The sequence below is a fragment of the Gasterosteus aculeatus genome, chromosome 18, assembly GCF_964276395.1.
Source record: "Gasterosteus aculeatus chromosome 18, fGasAcu3.hap1.1, whole genome shotgun sequence".
NCBI lineage: Eukaryota > Metazoa > Chordata > Actinopteri > Perciformes > Gasterosteidae > Gasterosteus > Gasterosteus aculeatus.
In genome coordinates, this window is record NC_135706.1 from 7,987,284 (window position 1) to 8,008,614 (window position 21,331).

Genomic DNA, 21,331 nt, shown 5'->3' on the forward strand with positions numbered 1-21,331 from the left:
TTCCTTTCATTTAAAATTTCTAAAATACACGTAACTGTGGGTATTTATTTTTATAATTTACTTAGCCATCCACAAATAACCAATCATTCTAATATTGCTCCATATATTAGTATATATTAATCCATCCAAATGATAATGTTTGTAACTATTATATTGTTGCAAAACAAGATATTGTTTAGGGTTAGATATTGTGCTCGGGATGATTCCTTTCCGTCCTTTACAAAACTGATCTCATTATCAATAAATCCCATGAAAAGTCCAAGACTAACAATGACATAAGCATATAAGTACGTACTTATTATCGCTTGTGTAGCCAAAAGCCTGATATCTTATTCCTCTGAGCTATGGAGCCCCATAGATGTCTAAAATCTATTTAAAAAGCATCCGGATGCCATATTGCTTCATCTACATTTGCTTTTTGAATGTTTGAATGGTTTATATGTGATTTGGGCGATTTATATATTCACTGTAGGTCTTTGAGCTGGTTTGCTACGGACAGTGAAGGGAGTTGGAAAGAACTGAAGTAAAATGAAAAATAAAGAGAATGCCAACTTCTTCTGTTCAAAAGAAATCAGCTAACCCACTAGGAAGCTGAGGCTTCATCTTTCGACCCGAGTTCCATGGTTTATAATATCGTTACATAATGACACAGGACTGAATGGGGACCTTTCAAGGATTTCCACTGCAAAAGCATTTTATGACAAATGAATATGTTCGGGTCGAAAATACTGAGGGAGAGAAGGAGAGAGAGAGAGAGATTATGTTTATCTTTGTTGATATTTAGCATTGGAAGTAGATTATTGTTTGATAGATGTATTGCATTATATTGAGTTCTGCGCATATGTCTTTGTGTTGGATTATTGGGATTATCATAATGCACGATAATGTTCTTACGCTGCAGGACAGACTACTCTGGGATCAGATCAGTAATCTGAGGGGCGTCACGGCTCTCTCGCTGTTGACTTTCTGTGCCTGATCAACATGGTTAAATCCGTGCCGGAGCATGAACTCTGCAGCAACCGTCATTTGTGAACAATATTCCAAGCAGACAAAATCAGGGGTTACGACCGTTCTCTGAAGTCATCAGGAGCAGAAACGAGTTTGAGTGCATGTAATATACTGTGACATTGGGAGAGAAACGTTGGAAAGCGACCAGACAAATGTGAAAAGTGTTTCCCAAAGGATGAGCTGAATTTAAATGAACGTTTCTTCATTTTTGTATAAACGCTAAAATCAATTAGAAGCTGAAATCTGTGAAAGTTTGTTACGTTCTTTGACTGCTGCAGGTGATACTGAGCAGGACTGAGCACAGCCAGCATCCTCCGCCGCTGTGTGTTTACTGGACTTGAACTTCACATGATACAAGAAAAATGCAGAATGGGTGATTTTTGGCCGTGTTGTCCTCACGGCTTCTGTCAGTCAGTTGATCGGCCACTTTGCTCCAAATAGGAATATCTCAAATAGTGGCCTCAGCATGGTGAGATGCTAAATTCTGACTCATTACCCAATGCTCATTCCCGGCTGTGGCCGATAGCGCTGCACTCAGACACGCAAAGATCTTTTTTCTTTCCTTTTGTCGCAAAAACTATAAATGCCATAAACCTCACGGATGCCTCCCGTAGAACACGTTCTCTAAAATGTGCAGATATGAACTGTATGAATACTGGTGAGGGAGAATGTATTGTTGATAAGGCCCGTAGAGCAAAGAAGTTCCTCAAACAAAGCGTTTGGGTATATTTGAATTCTTTATGACAGTTGCCATGGCATTTGTCTCGGCAGTTATTCCACTTTGCTTTACAGGGAATATTTAGATGCTTGATATTTACCTGATCTTCAGCAGAGGAACGAGTAAACCTCTGTGTTTAAATAGCTCCTCATAACGCGCATTGTAAAGACTTCTTGAGAGAAGACAAACAGAATGGCTGTTCAGTGGAATACTTCTCCAGCCTTTGGTGCCACGGGGTTGTGTAAATACGTCAAAGAGCGCCACTGATTGTTGTGTTAATGTAACAACTGCGGATGTGATGTGACCACATGCACCTTCCTGATGCTACCAAATAATCAATGAGCGCTCCGATGTGTTCGATCCGCCCCGTTGACGTTGTTTTCGTGGCATTCCAATTGTTCCAGGGGCCACGGAGGAGCCAGAAGTCATTCCTGACCCCGCGAAACAGACGGATCGGGTGGTGAAGATCGCCGGGATCAGCGCTGGCGTCCTGGTCTTTATTCTGCTGGTGCTGGTGGCCATCCTGTTGGTCAAGAAGAGGTGAGTGACGGCCTACGCCCGGCGGAAACAAGGCTTTAATGGAGAATCTTAAGGAGGGCGAGTACCGCGTGAACAACAGTACTACACCAACACACACGCCAATGCAAGGACACACGTACAAATGTGCAACTGAGCCCATTCTCCTGTTGCGTGTTGGTCCAGTATTTGCTATAGTAAAACCATCTTCCATCCATCCACCTTAAACGTTGATCTCCCTTCAGAACCGGCTCGATCGCTCCCTGAAGTCTGTTCCGTTTTTTTTTAAAGCATTAAATAGCTGATGGCTCGATTTTGCTGAGATCCAATAGAAAATATGGTGTGTCCAAAATTAGAATCTCCTGCCTCGCAGCGTGATTTAGCGCAGGAGAGATGTGAGGCCGTTGAATCAAACGAGATGAAACAACAACTATCACTCAGAACTCTGAAGGGAAACACAAAGAGATCCTCAAGCAGAAGATGTTAGGATTAAAATTAGAGCGGTCCAATGTACTTGGATTCCTTAAACACGTCACAGACGTACTTCAGACTAGAATGTGGTTTCGGGCTGAAAGGAGGCGTAGATGAAGATGCCATTGTGCGTAGCGATGTTGTCGGGTTTTAAAGTTGCTCGAGGAAAAAGGGATCGAGGTGCCGCCGAAGAAATACATTTTATAAACACACGTTCTGTCCACGTCATTCTTGTAGGTCAAAACACAATTCAGGAGAATTTCTCATGTAGTGAAAAGTGGTACACTAGATTCTTTGTTCAAGTTAAATTTCAAGCTTTCCGTTTTTAGAAGAAAGAAAACGGAAAGATGGAAACATACATATATTGCAATTCAAATCCACTCACGCACAAACTCCACCTTCCATCTAGGGAAGCATCGAGAAGACTGGCGGCCCGTCCCGGTGTCATTGTAGTGTTTCGGCCTGTGGTGCGTTGGTTTGGTGCGGGGCGCCACCACGTGGTGGCTGAACACATTGCAGACATTTTAATGTGTTATAACTTGCTTACAGCACTGTACAATTCTATTCATCAGCACTTATAAACATTCATAATTCCTTATTGCAGCAATCACAACACACTTTAAACATTTTAAAAATACGTAGGAGTTCAAGTATAAATATATCAAATTATCGTTTATTATTAATATATCATTATGTGTAGAATTGATATACTTCTGTCCCATTTCCTTGTGATACCTGTTAGCTCTATGCTATGGTCCCATTTCCGTTCACAAATACTAATTTGAATTGTCTAATATTATCACGTTGAAAGCTGTAAGGAGAGTCATCTTCATGCTTTTATGGCGGCGCCCACCCCTCCCCAGAGTCTAGACAGTTTTAGTTTTGCAAGCAATCAGCTCTCTATTCATCAAACCTGAGTAACTGGGAAGTTGCACGAGTCTGAATTATGTCTTTCTACTTTTCAAGGCGTGCGTGTGCGTGCATGTGCGTGCATGCAAGTCATGAACAAAAGTCTATGCGTGTAACAATTAACTATCAGTAAACGCGCCGCACTCCCTGTGACCTTTCAATTAAAAGCTGGTGTTCAGGGAACCTAAGTGCCTCATCTAAAGAGAATAATTAGCAAACCATTTGCATATTCAAGACAAATATATTCATGTTGAGTGCCTTATCCTGCATGTGGAAATGTATGAATTTAATATGCTTAATTTGCTCATTGACCACCCTGTCTCTTGAAAATTTAAGAAAAGATGAATGATGGTCAACGTCTAATCCTCGACTGTGTCTTTCAGGAGACACGCTGAAGGAAAACCAGCAAGAAAAATACCTTCTTAATTGCAACCAATTAAGATTTTTGCTCAGCAAATCAAAAGCTATTCGTCATTAAAGTCAGTGATTAACTCTCATCACCAGAGAACATCCGGCCGCCGCTGACTGTCGCATGTTTATTTTAATTCTCTTAATGAATTCACCCGATCCAGCAGTCGTGCTGCCAACTTCGGGTCAATCTACAATCGTAAATGTTATGCACAGGAAGTTCATTCATGCAGCAAAGGACCCGACCTTAGAGAGGGCATTGACAATACCTGATTTATTGCCACAGCTGCTACTATTTTCTATTACCAGTTTTGAAATAACTTCACCACCATCCCCAAAAACCTGACAGACTTTGATTTGATTTAAAAATGTAATATTCCGTTCCATTTTCTCTACTTAACTGTAGAGCCTCGCGGGAGGAAATCAAATATGTTGTTCAATTGTGTTTCTCGGTTAATTCTACATTTTTAGTTAGTTAGTTAGTTATTTTTAGGTTAATTGATGAGAACAGAACATGAGAGCAGTCCCTGGTTGAGAAAAGGTCACCATATCTCTGCATGGCTTTCTCTAGAGCTATGACATCATTTGTGTTGAGCCCTTAAAACGTAGCCTAGTTTTCGATTTGGTTTGTGAACTAAACTGCGTCCAGTCTATTTTAAAAATGTGTTTAATGTAATTAAGATTTGTTTTGATGTTATGTCAGTAGTTTTCCATGAAGGTTTCTGGGGAGATCAATCTTCATTGTCATAAAACCCTTTTGCAACTATTAACAATACTGCATCTTTAAAATGGTGGGACATGATGACATTGAAATGACATCATGCTTGCTTTACAGGAAGCAAGCTGCGTCGAGCTACAGATAACATAGCTTTGTATGAATTATTTACTTTTTATAGGTGTTTATAAGGACATTTTTATTGGCCGATTTGGGCTAAAAGAGACTTTCACTTTCGGCAATTATCTGCTTTAAAAAATAATGTCTGAATATTTTATTCAAAAGACCACAAAGAATATGTTCTATTATTTATAGCTATTTGTTATTTTAGTCATATTTGTATAATTATCTAGGCCTGTTTTGTAGTATTTATTCAGTTTTAAACCTGAGCTTAGAGTAGTTTTAAAAATAAATCATTAGGGCCCTTAGTTATTATAACAAAACCTTGCATGACCCTCAAGTTTTAGCAATCAAAAGGTGTTTTATTCTGTTTCTGTTGTTGCTGGTTGGGACAAGACAGCATTGTCCTAATTTGCACATTCATGACCTTTGTGTCTCATTCTTTGCTTTCTGATTGGCTCACAACCCCAGGAGGACCTACTATTCATACTCTTATTACCTGTAAGTAAACAACAAATCAACAATCAGCTCACCCAGCTGCTGTTATCTTATTGGGTGAATTATTAGTGGCTAGTTGTTGTTATTTTTAAAGATGCAGTATACTTTTTTCAAGACAAAACACATTTTCAGCTCTGACCAACCAGCCCAAGCCATCCTCATTGACGCCTTGCCAGGGTGGGGGTACGTTCACTTCCATGTCAGTCAGGTCAGGTCCTTCCTTATTTTCAATCATCTATATTTAAGTACTTTAAATGCGGCTTTAAAATTATAATTATTAAAGTTTTTCAAGAGAATGTTTCATGTCTTAAAATAATAACAATGCTAAATCATAAGGGACTAAACTGACAACTGAACTGACCTCAGCCCTGGTGCCCTCTACATGCTCCAAAGTTGCTCTGAAGCAGGCTTATAAAGGCCAAAGTGGGCCATAAACCAGAACAAAGCAGGCCAAAGTGGGACGACACAGGCCCTAAGCGTGTTATTTGAAAAAAGAATGCTGCACTTGTGACTTGTAGCTCTTTGTGTGCATGTAGTCATGTGTTCATCCATCCGCCCATCAAGTCACAGGTATCGCGGTTTCTCCGCTGCACACAGTGAGTCTCGGTCAGCTCCCTGTGTGGAGCCCACGACTCGGATTTCGGTTGTTGTTGGTGGGTTTTCTCGTGTAGCGGATAGTTCTCTACTCCGTCTCTTGTTGTCTCTCGCCGGCTGTGACCAAAATGAATCCCTTATCTCCTCTTTGTACGTCAGTTAAAGAGTTCAGTGATCTGTTTTGCACAAACAGAATCACCACTTACAGCTAGACCCTGTATTCACAAGACAAACAAAATGTTGTTTGAAAAGCTTAAGCGTTATTCTTGTGACTTAAAGGTTAATGAAATGTAATGTTGTCAGACAAATGTGTTTTTATTTTCTGGAGTCGAGACGCTCGTGCATCCATTCATATACATGTATCAGGAGAATTCACTGTATATAAGTTCTCTTGTTATCCTCATGCAAACCATCCAGTAGATATTACTAATGAAAGAATCTGTTAACAATTAAATATTCAGATGCTTATAAACTATGTGTGGTCATGCACCTCCAAAAAGTTGTAGGCAGGCACCGAAGAAGACCGCAATGAATAATAATTAAAGGTCTGCACACTGTAGCTCCCGCAACGAGATAATGCTCCCTAACATAGATTCACTTAAGTTCTGGTCACAGCTACGCCTTTTCTCTGTCTGTTTCTACATCTCTCCCCCTTATATATGTATGTGTATATATACATATATGTGTGTGTGTGTGTACCAATACACAGCGTATAGTGGTTGCTTATATATGCTTCGCTTTCGTTCCTATTTCTATGTGTCTGTTGGGCAATACACTCACAAACAGCTACACCGGGTCAGCAGCCGGAGTGTGTGTGTGTGTGTGTGTGTGTGTGTGTCTTAGAGGTGGCATTGTTGTATTTCGGGGTGAACAGGTGAACTGAACAATCGCACAAAGCATGCTTTTGGTCTGTTGACTGGGATAGAAGTTAAGCAACAATTATTACTATTATCTCCATCAAACCTCTGAGAGGTTTTTATTGATGTCGGTGCTCAAACTGTTATTCATGTGATACAGTAACTTGTGTAAAGTAGGTGGAAACATACTAAAGGTTTATTCCCCTGTACAGATGTTGTCTTAACTGTCTATGGCTCTGAGTACAAAACGTTCATGCACGTTCATTCCTGGGATTTTATCTTTTGCACAGATAATAGAGACCTACACCTAAAAAAGGACAACTTGATATTTTGATTTTATACTGTTATCTGAGTTCTTGTAGCCTGCAAGGGGAAAAAATGCATTTAATTCCACAATTTCAAGAAAGGCTTGTAAAGACAAATAGGAGATTTCTAGAAACATTGTGTACCTGTCTCTCATAATTCTGGACTATTTGTGATGTGACCTCGAGTCCTAAAACTCATTTTGTGATGACTGTGGTACTTTGGTTGGTAAATGATTTCCCCAGAGCTTCTTCAGATCAAAGGTCATTTGTTTTTAAGGGATTTTCCTCCTTTCCTGTCGGATGAAAACCAAATACTTAAATCTGTTTTGTTTTTTCTTCGTTTTTTCTGATCGTGATCTCTGATATGACATAAAATGAGGAGTTTCAGACAATAGAAATATAGATTTGGAATAAACCGTATGTTTTTCATCTGGCGGCTCTTCTACGGTACAGAGGTTGATGGAAGCTTTCTGCCTTGCTGCTTGTGGGCCGTAGGCCGCTTCCCCCGGTCTGCATTAGATGCTACTTCCCCTCCGCTCCCGTAGCCGAGCCTGTTACATGCTGCCATTTAACAAACAAGCCTTCCCTCGCCTGTTCTTTCCTCTTCTCTTCCTCTCTTATTCTCTTCTCCCCACCTGTCTTCTTTTCTCTTCCTTGTTGGATCTAAACTTTGCATCTTGAATCAGCAGCCTGCACCCCCCCCCCCCCCTCCAGCTATGCTTATATTGCCTAAAGTGACTTGATACCACCTACTTTACACAAAATCATACCATAGTGAATCGTTTGAGACTTCTCCGAAATCGGCGGTGGTCTGCAGGCCGGTTGACTGTCTGTTAGTTTACGAAATACCTAATTGTGTCGCTCTCTGCTCCTGACAGGAAACTGGCTAAAAAACGTAAAGACGCCATCGGAACGACGCGGCAGGAAATGACTCACATGGTGAACGCCATGGATCGCAGCTACGCCGACCAGAGCACTCTGCATGGAGAAGATCCCATGGCGGTGACCTTCATGGACTCTCACAACTACAACAACCGATGTAGGTTGACGACATTTATGGTTATCAATAGCCATAAACTTTAGCGTTCAACATGGATCCACGTCTCAACACAACTCAATAATACTTATTTTCATCTTTCCTCACTTCTATTCACGCTGACTTTAGTAATCGCGTGGTTATTCTAACTAACTGTCCGGTTACAGCGCTCAAACTTATTGTAATTACAGCATTTCAATTAGGAATCTGTAGTAATAGTTGTGATTGGTGAACCTTCCCTTTTTGTTTTTTGGTTAGTTATTCGGGTGCCGATTACAGTTTCGAGACTAAAGTGTCCTTCAAATGTCTCTTAATGTCTGAGCAACAGTCCAAAAACCCCCCAATTAATCAGTTCATAGTAGTATAAGGCAAAGAAAGGCAGTAAATGGTCACTGTTTGCCATCGGGATGGTTTCTGTAGTAAATGCTCCTTCCTTTCCTACGCACGTTCACGTTAAGGCCCTCGTGCACATTTGAGTAACACTGAAATTCAGGAGATTTCCTTCCCGTGTTTCCTCTAACAGCGCCCAACGATCCTCTGGTTCCAACGGCTGTGCTAGGTGAGAACTCGTGTCACGTTACCCACCAGCTCCCTTCAGTCATCACCCATCCTCATCTGAGCGCCCCGTAGCCCCCCCCCCCCCTCTGTGCGTCTCCACGCAGGCCCCAATGTGGCGAGGTCAAAGGCTCCATCACATTCTGCATCCCGTGTCACTTGATTTGACCTTGGTCAAGTTCGTTTATGTGAGCGAATGGTTTGGTTTGATGGAGGTTTTAGTACCACAATGACGTCTCTTATTCACAAATATTTCTATTCACACACACACACACATGGCTGCACACATATGGGCAGTGAACTGAAATTGAACAGAAACACAACAAAAATGCCAAATAGATGTTTGGATTTGGTTGTGAGGCAATGCAATGATGAGTAGTGGATCATGCTACATGCTACCTGCGGTGTGTTCATCTTTTCTTCGCCGCCTGGTGCCAACACTCCTCGTAAAACATTGCCGGTACTAAAAACTCCCACCAGCCAAGCGCTTCATCTGTTGTGCTGTGTTTCCCCTGAGGGTCAATCACTCCCGACCTAAGACACGGCTTCTTTCCCACTGCGAGCTATCGATATTCCCAGTAATCACCATCGTTCTCCCTCAGACGCCTCATTATTCCCACAGTTTTGAGTTGTCTGGAGGGACGCCATCTCCCACCCTGGTGAAACGACAGAAACACGATGCTTAAAAAGGAGGAAGACAATTTGTCACGTTGCCAAACGCGAGGCGACCGCAGATTCAATCGGTGACATGCAGTGACGGCGAATAACTCGGTGCCCACAGGCCCACGTGCTTGGCGGAGCTTTCTTTCCTCGCGGTGGATCTCAGAGTCTGCTCGAGTATCTACCATCTGCGCCTGGGCTGAAGTGGGAAGCTCTGTTTTTTGCTGGGTTGGATTCTTCTCTAGCTCCTGATACTGCAGCACGATGCAGAGCTCTAACAAACCCTTAAGGGCTCCTCAGCCCACCAACGCCACCCAACTGTGTTTAACTAGCTGATACATGGCCCTTGATTTAGACTGAAGGCCGCAGTTATGATCTGACTGCGCCAATCACATCACCGAGTGGAGAGAAGTAGCAAATTAAGAGGCGGCGTCGCGTCGGGTTTACTGTTAATTGGCCTGACGGGGACCTAGAGAACCTTTAACAACCAGCCATGAGCTAACATGCCCACAGAGCAGACAACAGCATCCGCTGGATGAAATAACAAACAGTGTCAGTTAACAAACAGCGGCGGGGATGAAATCACCCGGTTGATCTGCGACCCCGACCCGGTCCATCATGCGAGCCGTCAGTCCGCGCTCACTAGTGTCGGCCCGCATCACCTCCCACTCAGGCGGACGTTTTCGGCGACAACTTGACCCCTTAATTAGCTTAATTAAACGCGCGAGCTACAAAAATGCAGAGATAATCATATTAACGTGGTGAAATGTGTTCATATTGAGTGGAACTGTCTTATCTGGTGGAAGGTGGAGAACGGTTTGCATTGCACAGTGTGTTTGAAGCAGCAGTTACTGGATGAAGTACAATGACACGAGTTAGCGGTCAACTTAACAGCTCATTTTAAGTCGTGTCCTCCTTCTTGGTGTCGCATGTTGCTGAAGGGGTTTCAGTCAAGTGTCTGCATTGTTTGGTGTGATCACTCATTTTTTCCATCAAGCATAATATTTTGACCTATTTGGGTCCTTCACATCTAAGGTGCCAACGTAAAGCTGTACTCCCTGTTTAGTCTTACTATCAAATGCTCCCATCCAGCTGTCTGACTGAAGCTTCTGCTCTTCTCTTTTTCTGCTGCTTTAACACGTAGTTCCAATCACAGGTGAGTTTAGACAAGGAAAACTGACTCGGTTTGCCGTTGTGTTCAATGCAGTATTTTGTTCTGGTCATGATTCAAAGCCACCAGCAGGTAGGCCCACTAGTTTTTGGAAGGATGTAAAAGTCTTTGTTTTGTTGCATTTACATGGATAAAAGGTTTTCTACATCCTGCCGTAAAGTACCTTTATCCGTGCGCGATTCATCCAACCATTTGCCAGCACGAAAACCTCAAAAAGCACAAACAAAACCAACTGCCCTCTCGTTGTAGACGAGAACCACAGCGCCTCCGCGGCGGAGAACAGCCGGCTCCTGGACGTCCCGCGGTATCACTGCGAGGGAACCGAATCCCCCTACCAGACGGGGCAGCTGCACCCCGCCATCAGAGTGGCCGACCTGCTGCAGCACATCAACCTCATGAAAACCTCCGACAGCTACGGCTTTAAGGAGGAGTATGAAGTAAGGTTATAATAAGCAGTGCTTTCATCTGTGGCACTGGCAGCGATGAGCGTGGTATTAGTTGCCGGGCTGGTCGGAGGTGGCCGAACTGCAGAAAGCTTATAAAGAAAGTCAATGAAGCTGAATTTGATGTCTTGTCTTGTGTTACTACTCTTTATTTGAGAGAGAGTATTTTCATTCTTATCGACTTGACAGTCGATACAAACATTTTTATGTATCTACGAAGTATTCTGTCACCATACACGTGCCCATGGAACCGTCGCTCAAGTACCTCTTTTAGACTAGAGAAGCGATATCTTTGGATCCATGACGTGTAATTTTCTTTTGTGTTGTTTTGCGTGTTGTTGGTGATACAGAGCTTCTTCGAGGGCCAGTCGGCCTCCTGGGACGTGGCCAAGAAGGAGCAGAACCGCACCAAGAACCGCTATGGCAACATTATAGCATGTAAGAGAGCTTTAGGTCTTGATGTTCGTGACAGAGGTTGCACGGAAGGAAAGGGGGGAAGAAGGGTGTACGAGAGCAAATACTTACTTACTTCTTTGCGCTTACCTCTTTGTTTGTGATGAATCTCTGCGTCCTTGTTGTCTCTCTGTAGATGACCACTCAAGGGTTATTCTACAGCCCATAGAAGACGACCCCTCCTCCGACTACATCAACGCCAACTACATCGATGTAAGTGGAAACGCATCGAATGCTACTATTGGCTCCCAACGAAACCAACGAAACCAAACTCCCTCGCTCGTATGTCAGGCCTCTATACCTTTCTTGCGTCTACTAGTCATCCATCGCACCATTTTACGCATCCAGCCACCCCGACAGCACGTCATACCTACCGTATATGTGTCTTTCCCCATTGTCCTCTCTCTCGTCTCTCCATGCACGTGCATTCTAAGTTCATCATAGTGTCCAGAAGCAGCCAATGGAAATATAGTCCCGGACAATCAGCATTTAGCAGTAACATCTATACAAAGTGAATTGTCCGTTAAATAGTACAGTATAAAAGCTTGTCATTTCCAGCCACACATCTTTTATTCACCTTTAACAAATAGCAAATGCTTTGTGAGCCTTGGATGTGCTGGTAAACAGTGTTGCTACAGTTGTTTGGAGCTAATCTAGCGTCACCCACCTGTTTTGTAGGCCAAGCTAATCTAATCTAAACTTAACCAACTTCTGCTGCTTGCTTCATATCTATTGCACAGACATGAGAATGATATCAATGAATTAAGTATTTTATCTGCATTCAGTCAATTTACTGGTTGTACTGATGACTGTAAATTATGACATTTAAAGAACATCAACTGAAAGTTTTCCCCTTAATGTAGTGTCTATTTTTCAAACGAGAGAAATTGAAAGTACAGGTGTTTTGATACTTTTAATCCATCCATCTTTTCTTACCCATCTTTTCTATCCATTCTCCTATCATCACATAATTCCACACAATTATGCTTTTCCATCTCCACGTCTCCACTGTCACCTTTACAACAATCATCTGCATGTTAGTCTCTCACATGTGTAATGTTTTTTTAATGCTACACACTGCTTATAGCATGCTCTTCTTTAATATTATTACCTTCTATTAAAGCTGTCACATGCATGCCACCACCTCCATTAAACTTGGATGGATAGTGGGCACTCACTGGTGTATCCAGCCAATCTTTGTCGCTACAGTTGTGGTTGTTGCTGTCATATCATTTGGATTGTGCTCCAAATTTAGATTAACAACCAGCTCTTTAAAGAGGTCAAACGGCATCAGGAAGTGTCCTTTCTATTCAGCCTAATTCACAATTTTAGATCATGTTTTTTCTTTTTCTTTTCTTTCTGCATGTCCTGCACTTCCATTATATCACTGCAACTTTTCCTTTTCTGATTGACACCCACTGAAATTGTTGTGCTTTCTTTCTTTCTTTCTTTCTTTCTTTCACTTGTTCTGCCTGTGGCTTGGGCTGTAGATTTGGCTGTACAGGGATGTAAGTACCACTGTAGATTCTTTCACCCGTGCCCCTTAACCTTTACCGATACACACATCCGTTCTTGCACTCCTCATTGCGTGCAGAGGGTCAGGTTGTGCGCACATTTTGAGTTGCCGGGGACTGTGCTGCATGAAAGATTTCACACCATCGTGCCCTCCCACCAGTCTTACATCCCACTATGTGCTGGAAATTTGCTCATGCCGAGTACCCGTTTTAGTGTTGTTGCCATCAGGCAATCCCAATCAGTGGTATTCAGAGCCTGGCAGCACCTGGCAGTTAGGCTGTGGATTTCGGGAGGGTCTCACTTTGATCCTTGCTTTGACAATTTTTGTTAATTCACAAATGAAGGTAGAAAATTAAACAATAATTAAAATACACTGTGCGATATGACAAAAACGTGAGTATAAACTTCTCCGTAATCGCCGAAGGATGAGAGCAAGCTTCCAGATTAGTTTAGTTATAATGTTGTTGTACTTTACACTTTTTGGATATTACTTGGAGACTTTGATATTAAGTTGTTGTGTTATGGTGTTTTCAGGGCTACCAGAGACCAAGTCACTACATCGCCACTCAGGGTAAGACACAAGGACAACCCCTCATAACTTTTGTCCTACAGCATTTTAGAACGTGTTCTCACATAGCAACCATATCACGTGCTGACCACATGTCTCTATATCTGAAAGGTCCCGTTCATGAGACCGTGTATGACTTCTGGAGGATGGTGTGGCAGGAACAGTCAGCCTGCATCGTCATGGTGACCAATCTGGTGGAGGTTGGAAGGGTACGTTTCTCTGGTCATCTCTTCTCATGCAATAAACTTTAAATATTGTTTTCCCAGCAAACATATTTCAAGTTATTCACACATTTTGATTATTCAGGCCCTTTTGACAATTGCGTAGGCAGATCACAAACATTTTAAAGTTGCTTTGGCATATATATTTTTTGAGTGTAAAAGTACTTACTTTTGTAGTGTTGATGTTATTTAAATGAATGTTAATGGAAAAAAATGGGATGTGACTGCTGCAGAGCAATTAGCAGCCATCTCTGTGCTGCTGCTTGTTTGGTACATCTGCCAGGGTTACAGCATTATATTAAAATTCAAATGCTATTTTTAACAGGTTAAGTGCTATAAGTATTGGCCAGATGATGCAGAGGTGTACGGAGACTTCAAAGTGACATTTGTGGAGGTTGAACCTCTTGCTGAATATGTGGTGCGCACATTTACGCTGGAGAGGGTGAGTCACATTAGTTTAAACAAGTGTCTGTTGTTTTCTTTTCATTTTGAGCTAACTTTGTTATGAAATATCTTAAAGCTTGTAACGTAACCCATGTGGAACGTGTCTAGTTAAGGAGGTGTTTATCCCTCTGTGCATCAAATAAATTCAACATCTGTTTGAGTCGGATTCAACCACTGAATATGTAATGACTGGCTCCGTTCAACGTAATCTAAAGATGTCTTTTGTCTCTAACTCAGCGTGGTTTCAACGAGGTGCGGGAAGTCAAACAGTTCCACTTCACAGGCTGGCCCGACCACGGAGTCCCATATCACGCCACTGGACTACTTTCCTTCATCCGCAGGGTTAAAATTTCAAATCCGCCCTCTGCTGGTCCGATTGTGGTCCACTGCAGGTATAGAAATACATAAAGATCTTAAAATACTCCGCCACGCACTATTACTACACGCCCTTTTATCTCACGTTCATACCATAGTAATAAATAAAATCAATGTTTGCCTCAAGAGTGATTTCTCTGTCTGTTTTTCTCTGCAGTGCTGGAGCCGGGCGGACCGGCTGCTTCATAGTGATTGACATCATGTTGGACATGGCGGAGAGAGAAGGTGTGGTCGACATCTACAACTGTGTGAAGGCTCTCCGCTCCAGGAGGATCAACATGGTACAGACTGAGGTGACTGCATTACCCATCCTCCATCTGCATCCACATTTTAAAGAGATAAAAGTGTAAGACTTCAGCCATCGGCATGTTCCAGAGATTCTTGTCACTAGTAAACGCAGGAAAAACAATCGGACAAAACGATGTGATGGGATATTTACTAATCCGTAAAAATATTATCAGGACCGTCTTTTCATTTATTTAAGGCCCATTTATTGTGGGTTTCTAAATATCTGACTTTGGCGCCATCGGATGCTAGAATGAAGAATTACACTGTGACAGGAAGCGCCGCATGTAGCGCCCTCAACGAAGCACCTCCATCCCATAATGTTTCACCGGAGCTGGTGACCCTCAGTAAGCAAATACACGTCCAAGCAGAAGTGAACCCACTTTAAAAACCTCTCAACTTCTCAAACGTGAAACTGCGAACAATACAAATGTTTCCCTGGACGTTGTTTCTATGGAGACGACAAGGCAAGAAATATGCTTTTGATTACAAGCACTGAGTGGAGTAGAAAAAAAAAAAAACTCGAAAGTCACCATCTCATCTCATCCATCAGTCGTCACCCACCCGGAGTGTCCGCATGCTCACTTTTATTTGGCGTCACACGTTGCTCGTGTTCCCCTCATGACACGTTGTGTGTGTGTGTGTCTGTGTGCTTAATTGTTTGCCGATGTTTTAATCCAGGAGCGAAATGTGGGTTTGTGTGTAATAACGTCCAGGTCTTGAATTCTGTGTCCTCAGGAGCAGTATATATTCATCCACGACGCCATTCTAGAGGCTTGTCTGTGCGGGGAAACGGCCATCCCCGTCTGCGAGTTCAAGGCTGCTTTCTATGAGCTCATCCGCATCGACTCGCAGACCAACTCGTCACATCTGAAGGACGAGTTCCAGGTAAACCTGAATAGAATCCGTGTCTTCAAGCCGACAAGTAACACTCCTCCATTAAATAGGGTTTTCGAGGAGGATATTTTTAACGGCACAACACAAATGTCCAAACGTCGATAGAAGTGCCTCTGGGCGGCATAATCCTCTCATCAGCTGTTCAGAATTTTAGAGTCTGTGAGTGATCACATTATGTTGCCATAATCTGAATCAACTGTTTACTCCTTTTTAGATTATCATCCCTTAAATGTTTCCTTTAACTCCAACTCAAGCAATAGTCAACTATTGCAAACAACTGTACCCGTTTTTCACATTTACAATAGAACTGTGCAGTTGAGCATTAAAAAATACATATTGGTATTTTTCGAACCTGGAAAATATTTTTGTGTCCAACTGACTAATAGAGATCATTATATAAATTGGTCCGGTATGGCGGAAGTACACTGCTGCTTGAAAGCGTGATCTCGCAGCGCCAATGTAATGCTGCATGAGTCAGTCCCTTTTAAAACGTGGCAACCGGGTGCAAAACTGTAAGGACTCATCCAAAAGGAAGCTATGAAAACCTTCCACGGCGTCCAAGAAACGCAAACATAGCGAGACAGAACGCCAAGAGGATAAAAGTTGTTCCAAAACAAGATGTACTCTGCTTATGCACTAACTTTGACGTTGTGTTTCTCTCTGCCTTTGTTCAGACGTTAAACTCGGTGACTCCTCAGCCTCAGCCTGAAGACTGCAGCATCGCACTGTTGCCTAGAAACCAAGATAAGAACCGCTTTATGGATGGCCTTCCTCCTGATAGATGCCTTCCCTTCCTTATTACTATAGATGGAGAAAGCAGCAACTACATTAATGCTGCTCTGATGGATGTAAGTGTATCACATACTCACACGCACATACATTGAGGTTGTGTTATTTTCAACACATACACATGGACATTTCAGACAACGTCTGTTCTTTTTTAAACATTGTAAAAAGCCGTTTATACACATACATTGGTTTAACACAATTTCAATTAATGCAACTTGGAAAATGAATCAAAACTGTTTCTGATGTGTGATGTCCCAATCTGAAAGGAAATACTTGATGATGAATGATACACACAAATGACGATACAGAACACTGGTACATATTTATGCGCACATGCTTACACGGACAACACACACACACACACACACACACACACACACACACACACACAAACTCCCCTCCCCGTTTGTGTGATGCTGTGTTTGTGGTTTTAGCAGCAGAAGGCGAGAGACAAATCCAGGTTCTTCTCTGGCCACCACCCCATCTAGAACAGCCTCGTTTTTGCAGGACAATGTTTACATCAACAACAGTTGAAAACTGACTTGCAAAACAAAGTCATTAACTAGGTTGAAATTTAGTGTAAGATGGCAAATATCAGGGCATTGTCTAACTTACGTTTTAATAACCATTAGGGGGAACAATGAGTGGAGGGAAAGATGGTAATGGGTGGGCAGCAGATAAGGTACGATAGGGGCTGAAACACAAAGTTTATTATATATGGATGGTGTGGAAGGAAACCGGGCAGCTCTCCAACAAAGCTGTTGGAGCACAAAAAAACTGTAGCTGGTGTAAAACTTTCAAATTTTTAAAAGTTTAGTCACTTACGTTTGGCCTTTCTCTAACCAAGCTCTCAGAGGAGTTCCAGGTAATGGGATTTTACTTCAAATCTCCAACACTGGATTTGTTTCATGGCTTCAGTGTCATTCAGCCACCTGGTTCATGTTTAGCAGAGCCATTTGCACCCTAAATACTAAACCTGACCCCTAAGTTCACCCAAATCATTCACACCTCATGTCTCACATGTGGCTGCACATTATCACCAAGGATTAGTTGGGCTCAGTGCACTTTCAGTTCAGGAAGTATGTTTTGTCAACGAAACTTTTATTTGTTCGGTAAATTTCCTTTTTGTGTTTGGCAACTTTTCTTTTTTAACTGAATTTAAACTGAGCCAATGAGATGTCGATGTACGATACACACGATGCATTTGTCTGTGCACCGCATGCTCCTCATCATCACGTCTGATAGGCCCACTGCATGATCATGTGACCAAACATCCCCCGTGTTGCTCGCCGTCCCACACGTGTTCCGACTCAGCTGATAATGACAGATATTCAAGAAGTGAAGGACGTGTATGAAAAGCATGACTTCACACTGTGAACTGTACGCTGTTTGTATGGAAGCGCTGACGTCCTTTCTGTGGTTTGTTTTCCCGCAGAGCTACAGACAGCCTGCTGCATTCATCGTTACCCAGCATCCTTTGCCCAACACCGTCAAAGACTTCTGGCGTCTGGTTTACGACTACGGGTGTACCAGTCTGGTGATGCTGAATGAGATCGACCTGGCTCAGGTAATCTGTGTTTGTCATAACTAAAACATTCCAAAATGTAAGACATGTTTATCTCTGTTTTACTCTCAGTACTATTAATGACAACGATAGAGGATGCCTTTTGGTATCTGTAATATTCTGTTAACATATTTCTATAAATAATCAAAAACACGGGCCCAATTAACTACGATACCACCTACATTATATTATAGGCAGGAAATCAAACAATGATATAATCCACATGAGAGGGGACTCGCAGTGGCCATCCAGAGAGCAAACATACACTAATACAGGTATCCACTTATATGTGGCAAAATGTATCATCTATTTGACGTTTTAATGTTTTACCTTTGCCATTCCTCGGGCTGTGAAGTAAAAACTCACTAACGTTTACTGTGTTCAGCCACACAAATCAAATCAAACTCCAGTCTGACAAGAGAGAAACCTTTATTATACAGAAGGAGATAATCCTGTCTTGCAGTTATTGCAAATTTGTATTAAAATGCTAATATTGGCTTAAAATGTCTGTCCTCAGCCATCGAATAAGGTCAATATATATATATATATATATATATATATACATATATATATATATATATATACAGAATTTGACTGTAGAAGGGTAGAAAATAGTCCTTTGCTCACCAAGGCCTTAAATAAGCATTAACCAAACGACACAAAGGAAAATAAGTCTGCTTCCAATATTTGATTTAGCACAAATATTTTTGCTGTTTCTTCTCGGTACACTGTTGTTTTTTGGATTACACTAAATCTAAATGTAAGGTAAACGTTTCCAAACAGGGTTGCCCTCAGTACTGGCCGGAGGAGGGCATGTTGCGTTATGGTCCGGTCCAGGTGGAGTGCATGTCCTGCTCGATGGACTGCGATGTGATCAGCAGACTCTTCAGAGTCTGCAACCTCACCAGGGTGAGTAGATCAGGACGGGGTTTGCGCGGCAGCTCATTGGGCCCCTTCACGACTCATTCCAACCAATGTGGCCGTCTTTTGATCCCGCAGCCACAGGAAGGCTACCTGATGGTCCGTCAGTTCCAGTACCTGGGGTGGGCGGGGCACAGGGAGGTCCCCGCCTCCAAACGCTCCTTCCTCAAACTGATCTTGCAGGTGGACCAATGGCAGCGTGAGGGAGAGGAGGGAGAGGGAAGAACCATCGTGCATTGCCTGTGAGTTCACACTAAATATACAAGCCCTCGGGTTCTTTTTTATTTAGTAATCTGTGGCTCTGTTTTATGAAGAAGCAGGATGATTTTTACACCAAAAATCAGTGCGATAAACACTGCGAGGTGACAAAACTACATGTGAACTATGACATGGTGCATTGGTCACGCGTCTGCACGATGTGTGTTGACAGGAACGGAGGTGGGCGCAGTGGAGTCTTCTGTGCCAGCAGCATCGTGTGTGAGATGACCAAGAGGCAGAGTGTGGTCGACGTCTTCCACGCCGTAAAGACCTTGAGGAACAGCAAGCCCAACATGGTGGACACTCCGGTGAGTTGGAGAGGAGGAGAGAAAAGAACCCCAAGTTGTCACAGTGCAATATATCAGACTTTTTAAAATATGAAATACCCAAATATGAAATATCTGTTCTGCCGTCCGTGTTCTTCTACAGGAACAGTACCGATTCTGCTACGACCTGTCACTGGAGTTCATCGAATCCTCCTAAACAAAGAAGAAGAGCAGAGGATCTTTTCACTTCCCGCGTTGCTTTCACTCGCTCCCGACTCCCCTCTGCGCGGCCAATCGGTAGCACCCGTTTTGCGTCCCTTCAAGTGGAAATCTGGCTCCTTGTACAGTGTTGTAAAGAATCCGAACAAAGGGAAACATTCAGACTTTTAACAGAAGGAGTGCAGCAGAGAGGGAGGTCTGACTCCCTCTTCTCCTTTTACTCCTTTTATGCTTGTTGTACAGCTTTTTGAGCGCCAGCGGGCCGCTGTATGTTCTGGGCCCCATCTAAATGTTTAGCCTCGTGCCGCGTGCTGCCTCAGCTGCAGTACCCCATGTGCGCTGTGGGTGTCTCCCTCTCCCGTAGGCCAACTGCATCCACGGCTTTTGAAATGACTGCGTAAGTTTTAAGCGGCGCCCGCATTCCGGCTCTCACGCTCATCGTTTGTGAGTAACTAGTTGGGCTTCTCATCGTGGCGGTGTTTGAATATTTGCAGCAAGTGCTTTTGTATAAGAACAAGTTGATGTTACAGCCGGGCCAAACTCTGTGAAGGCTTCTTTTTCTACTCCACACATCAGCAGCATCTTCATGTTATTTTCCTGGTTCACAACATTATGTGTGTAAGTATATAATCGCCACTTTGAACCAGTAGAATGTCAGATGACACGACACAGGACCACGTAATAAGTAAAGGTCTTAGAAACAAGACGGGCAATGGAACTACAACATGAAGTTTATACGAAGCATAACGCTTTCTTTTTATTTGTTACGATATTATGAAGTGGCAACTTAAAAAAAAAAAATTGTGTGGGATTTTCACTAAAATGTATACGTGTGATTATGTATCGTTTGTTTGTTTCCTGCGGTCACCGCAGAGTTGATTTGCATCATTTCTTGATCGACTGGGAAAAAAAAGTTTTTATGTCTTTTAAGATTTTTGTTCAACCATGTGACGTCAGCATAATGATGTTTGTTGCAGGGCTGGGCCCGAAGCACTTTCAGTTCCACCAATTCAAAAATGGGATGTGTCATTTCAATACACTTAGAAGGAAATGCTTTGAGGTATAAAGAGATCAGCTTCTTTATTTTTTAGAAAAGATTAAATAATATGAATACGTTCCTTTCCATTTTTGGTTTGAGCGGAATTGAAAGTGAGCAGACCCCAGTTTGTTTTGTGCACTGGTGGCCAACACTTTTTATTTTATTTTTTATAGCTGATGTTTATTCATAAGCCAAAGACTTTGTGTAAATATGTCTATATGGATAAAGCACATTGTTTGTATTTATTGTTTGTTTACTTGCATTGCTTGTAGGAAAAGTCAATCTTCGTTCCATGTTTACTCGACCAGCAGCGCTTCCTAAACTTTGAGTCGGGACGCAAAATGGGCTGCAAGTCTGTTTCCTCTGGAGTATCGAGAGTATTAGCGCGATGAAACGAGCCCACAAAGGGTCCCGAGGTAAAAGGCTACGTCGGCTCACTTTGGGTTCATGAGGAAAAGTTTAAGAACCCTGATTGAAGCTGTATATTAAAGCATTAGAAGTCGTTTTTCAGTATCTAGGTGGAATTCAGAGAC

The 21,331-nt window shown here is 42.5% G+C and overlaps 1 protein-coding gene across 1 annotated transcript in view; it reads left to right on the plus strand.

Annotated features, from left to right (window-relative positions):
- The window catches only part of ptprk (protein tyrosine phosphatase receptor type K), a gene marked incomplete in the record, with an annotated part of 84,801 nt that overhangs the window by 62,524 nt on the left and 946 nt on the right, over positions 1 to 21,331 (plus strand). Inside the window, 21 exon segments of the mRNA XM_078093080.1 lie at positions 2,131 to 2,266; positions 5,337 to 5,366; positions 7,998 to 8,158; positions 8,679 to 8,714; positions 10,515 to 10,526; positions 10,791 to 10,978; positions 11,335 to 11,422; positions 11,574 to 11,719; positions 12,928 to 12,945; positions 13,487 to 13,523; positions 13,632 to 13,729; positions 14,067 to 14,183; positions 14,423 to 14,577; positions 14,718 to 14,853; positions 15,584 to 15,733; positions 16,417 to 16,590; positions 17,967 to 18,098; positions 18,879 to 19,004; positions 19,095 to 19,258; positions 19,447 to 19,582; positions 19,704 to 21,327. Coding sequence (XP_077949206.1) covers positions 2,131 to 2,266; positions 5,337 to 5,366; positions 7,998 to 8,158; positions 8,679 to 8,714; positions 10,515 to 10,526; positions 10,791 to 10,978; positions 11,335 to 11,422; positions 11,574 to 11,719; positions 12,928 to 12,945; positions 13,487 to 13,523; positions 13,632 to 13,729; positions 14,067 to 14,183; positions 14,423 to 14,577; positions 14,718 to 14,853; positions 15,584 to 15,733; positions 16,417 to 16,590; positions 17,967 to 18,098; positions 18,879 to 19,004; positions 19,095 to 19,258; positions 19,447 to 19,582; positions 19,704 to 19,757 — 2,294 coding nt within the window.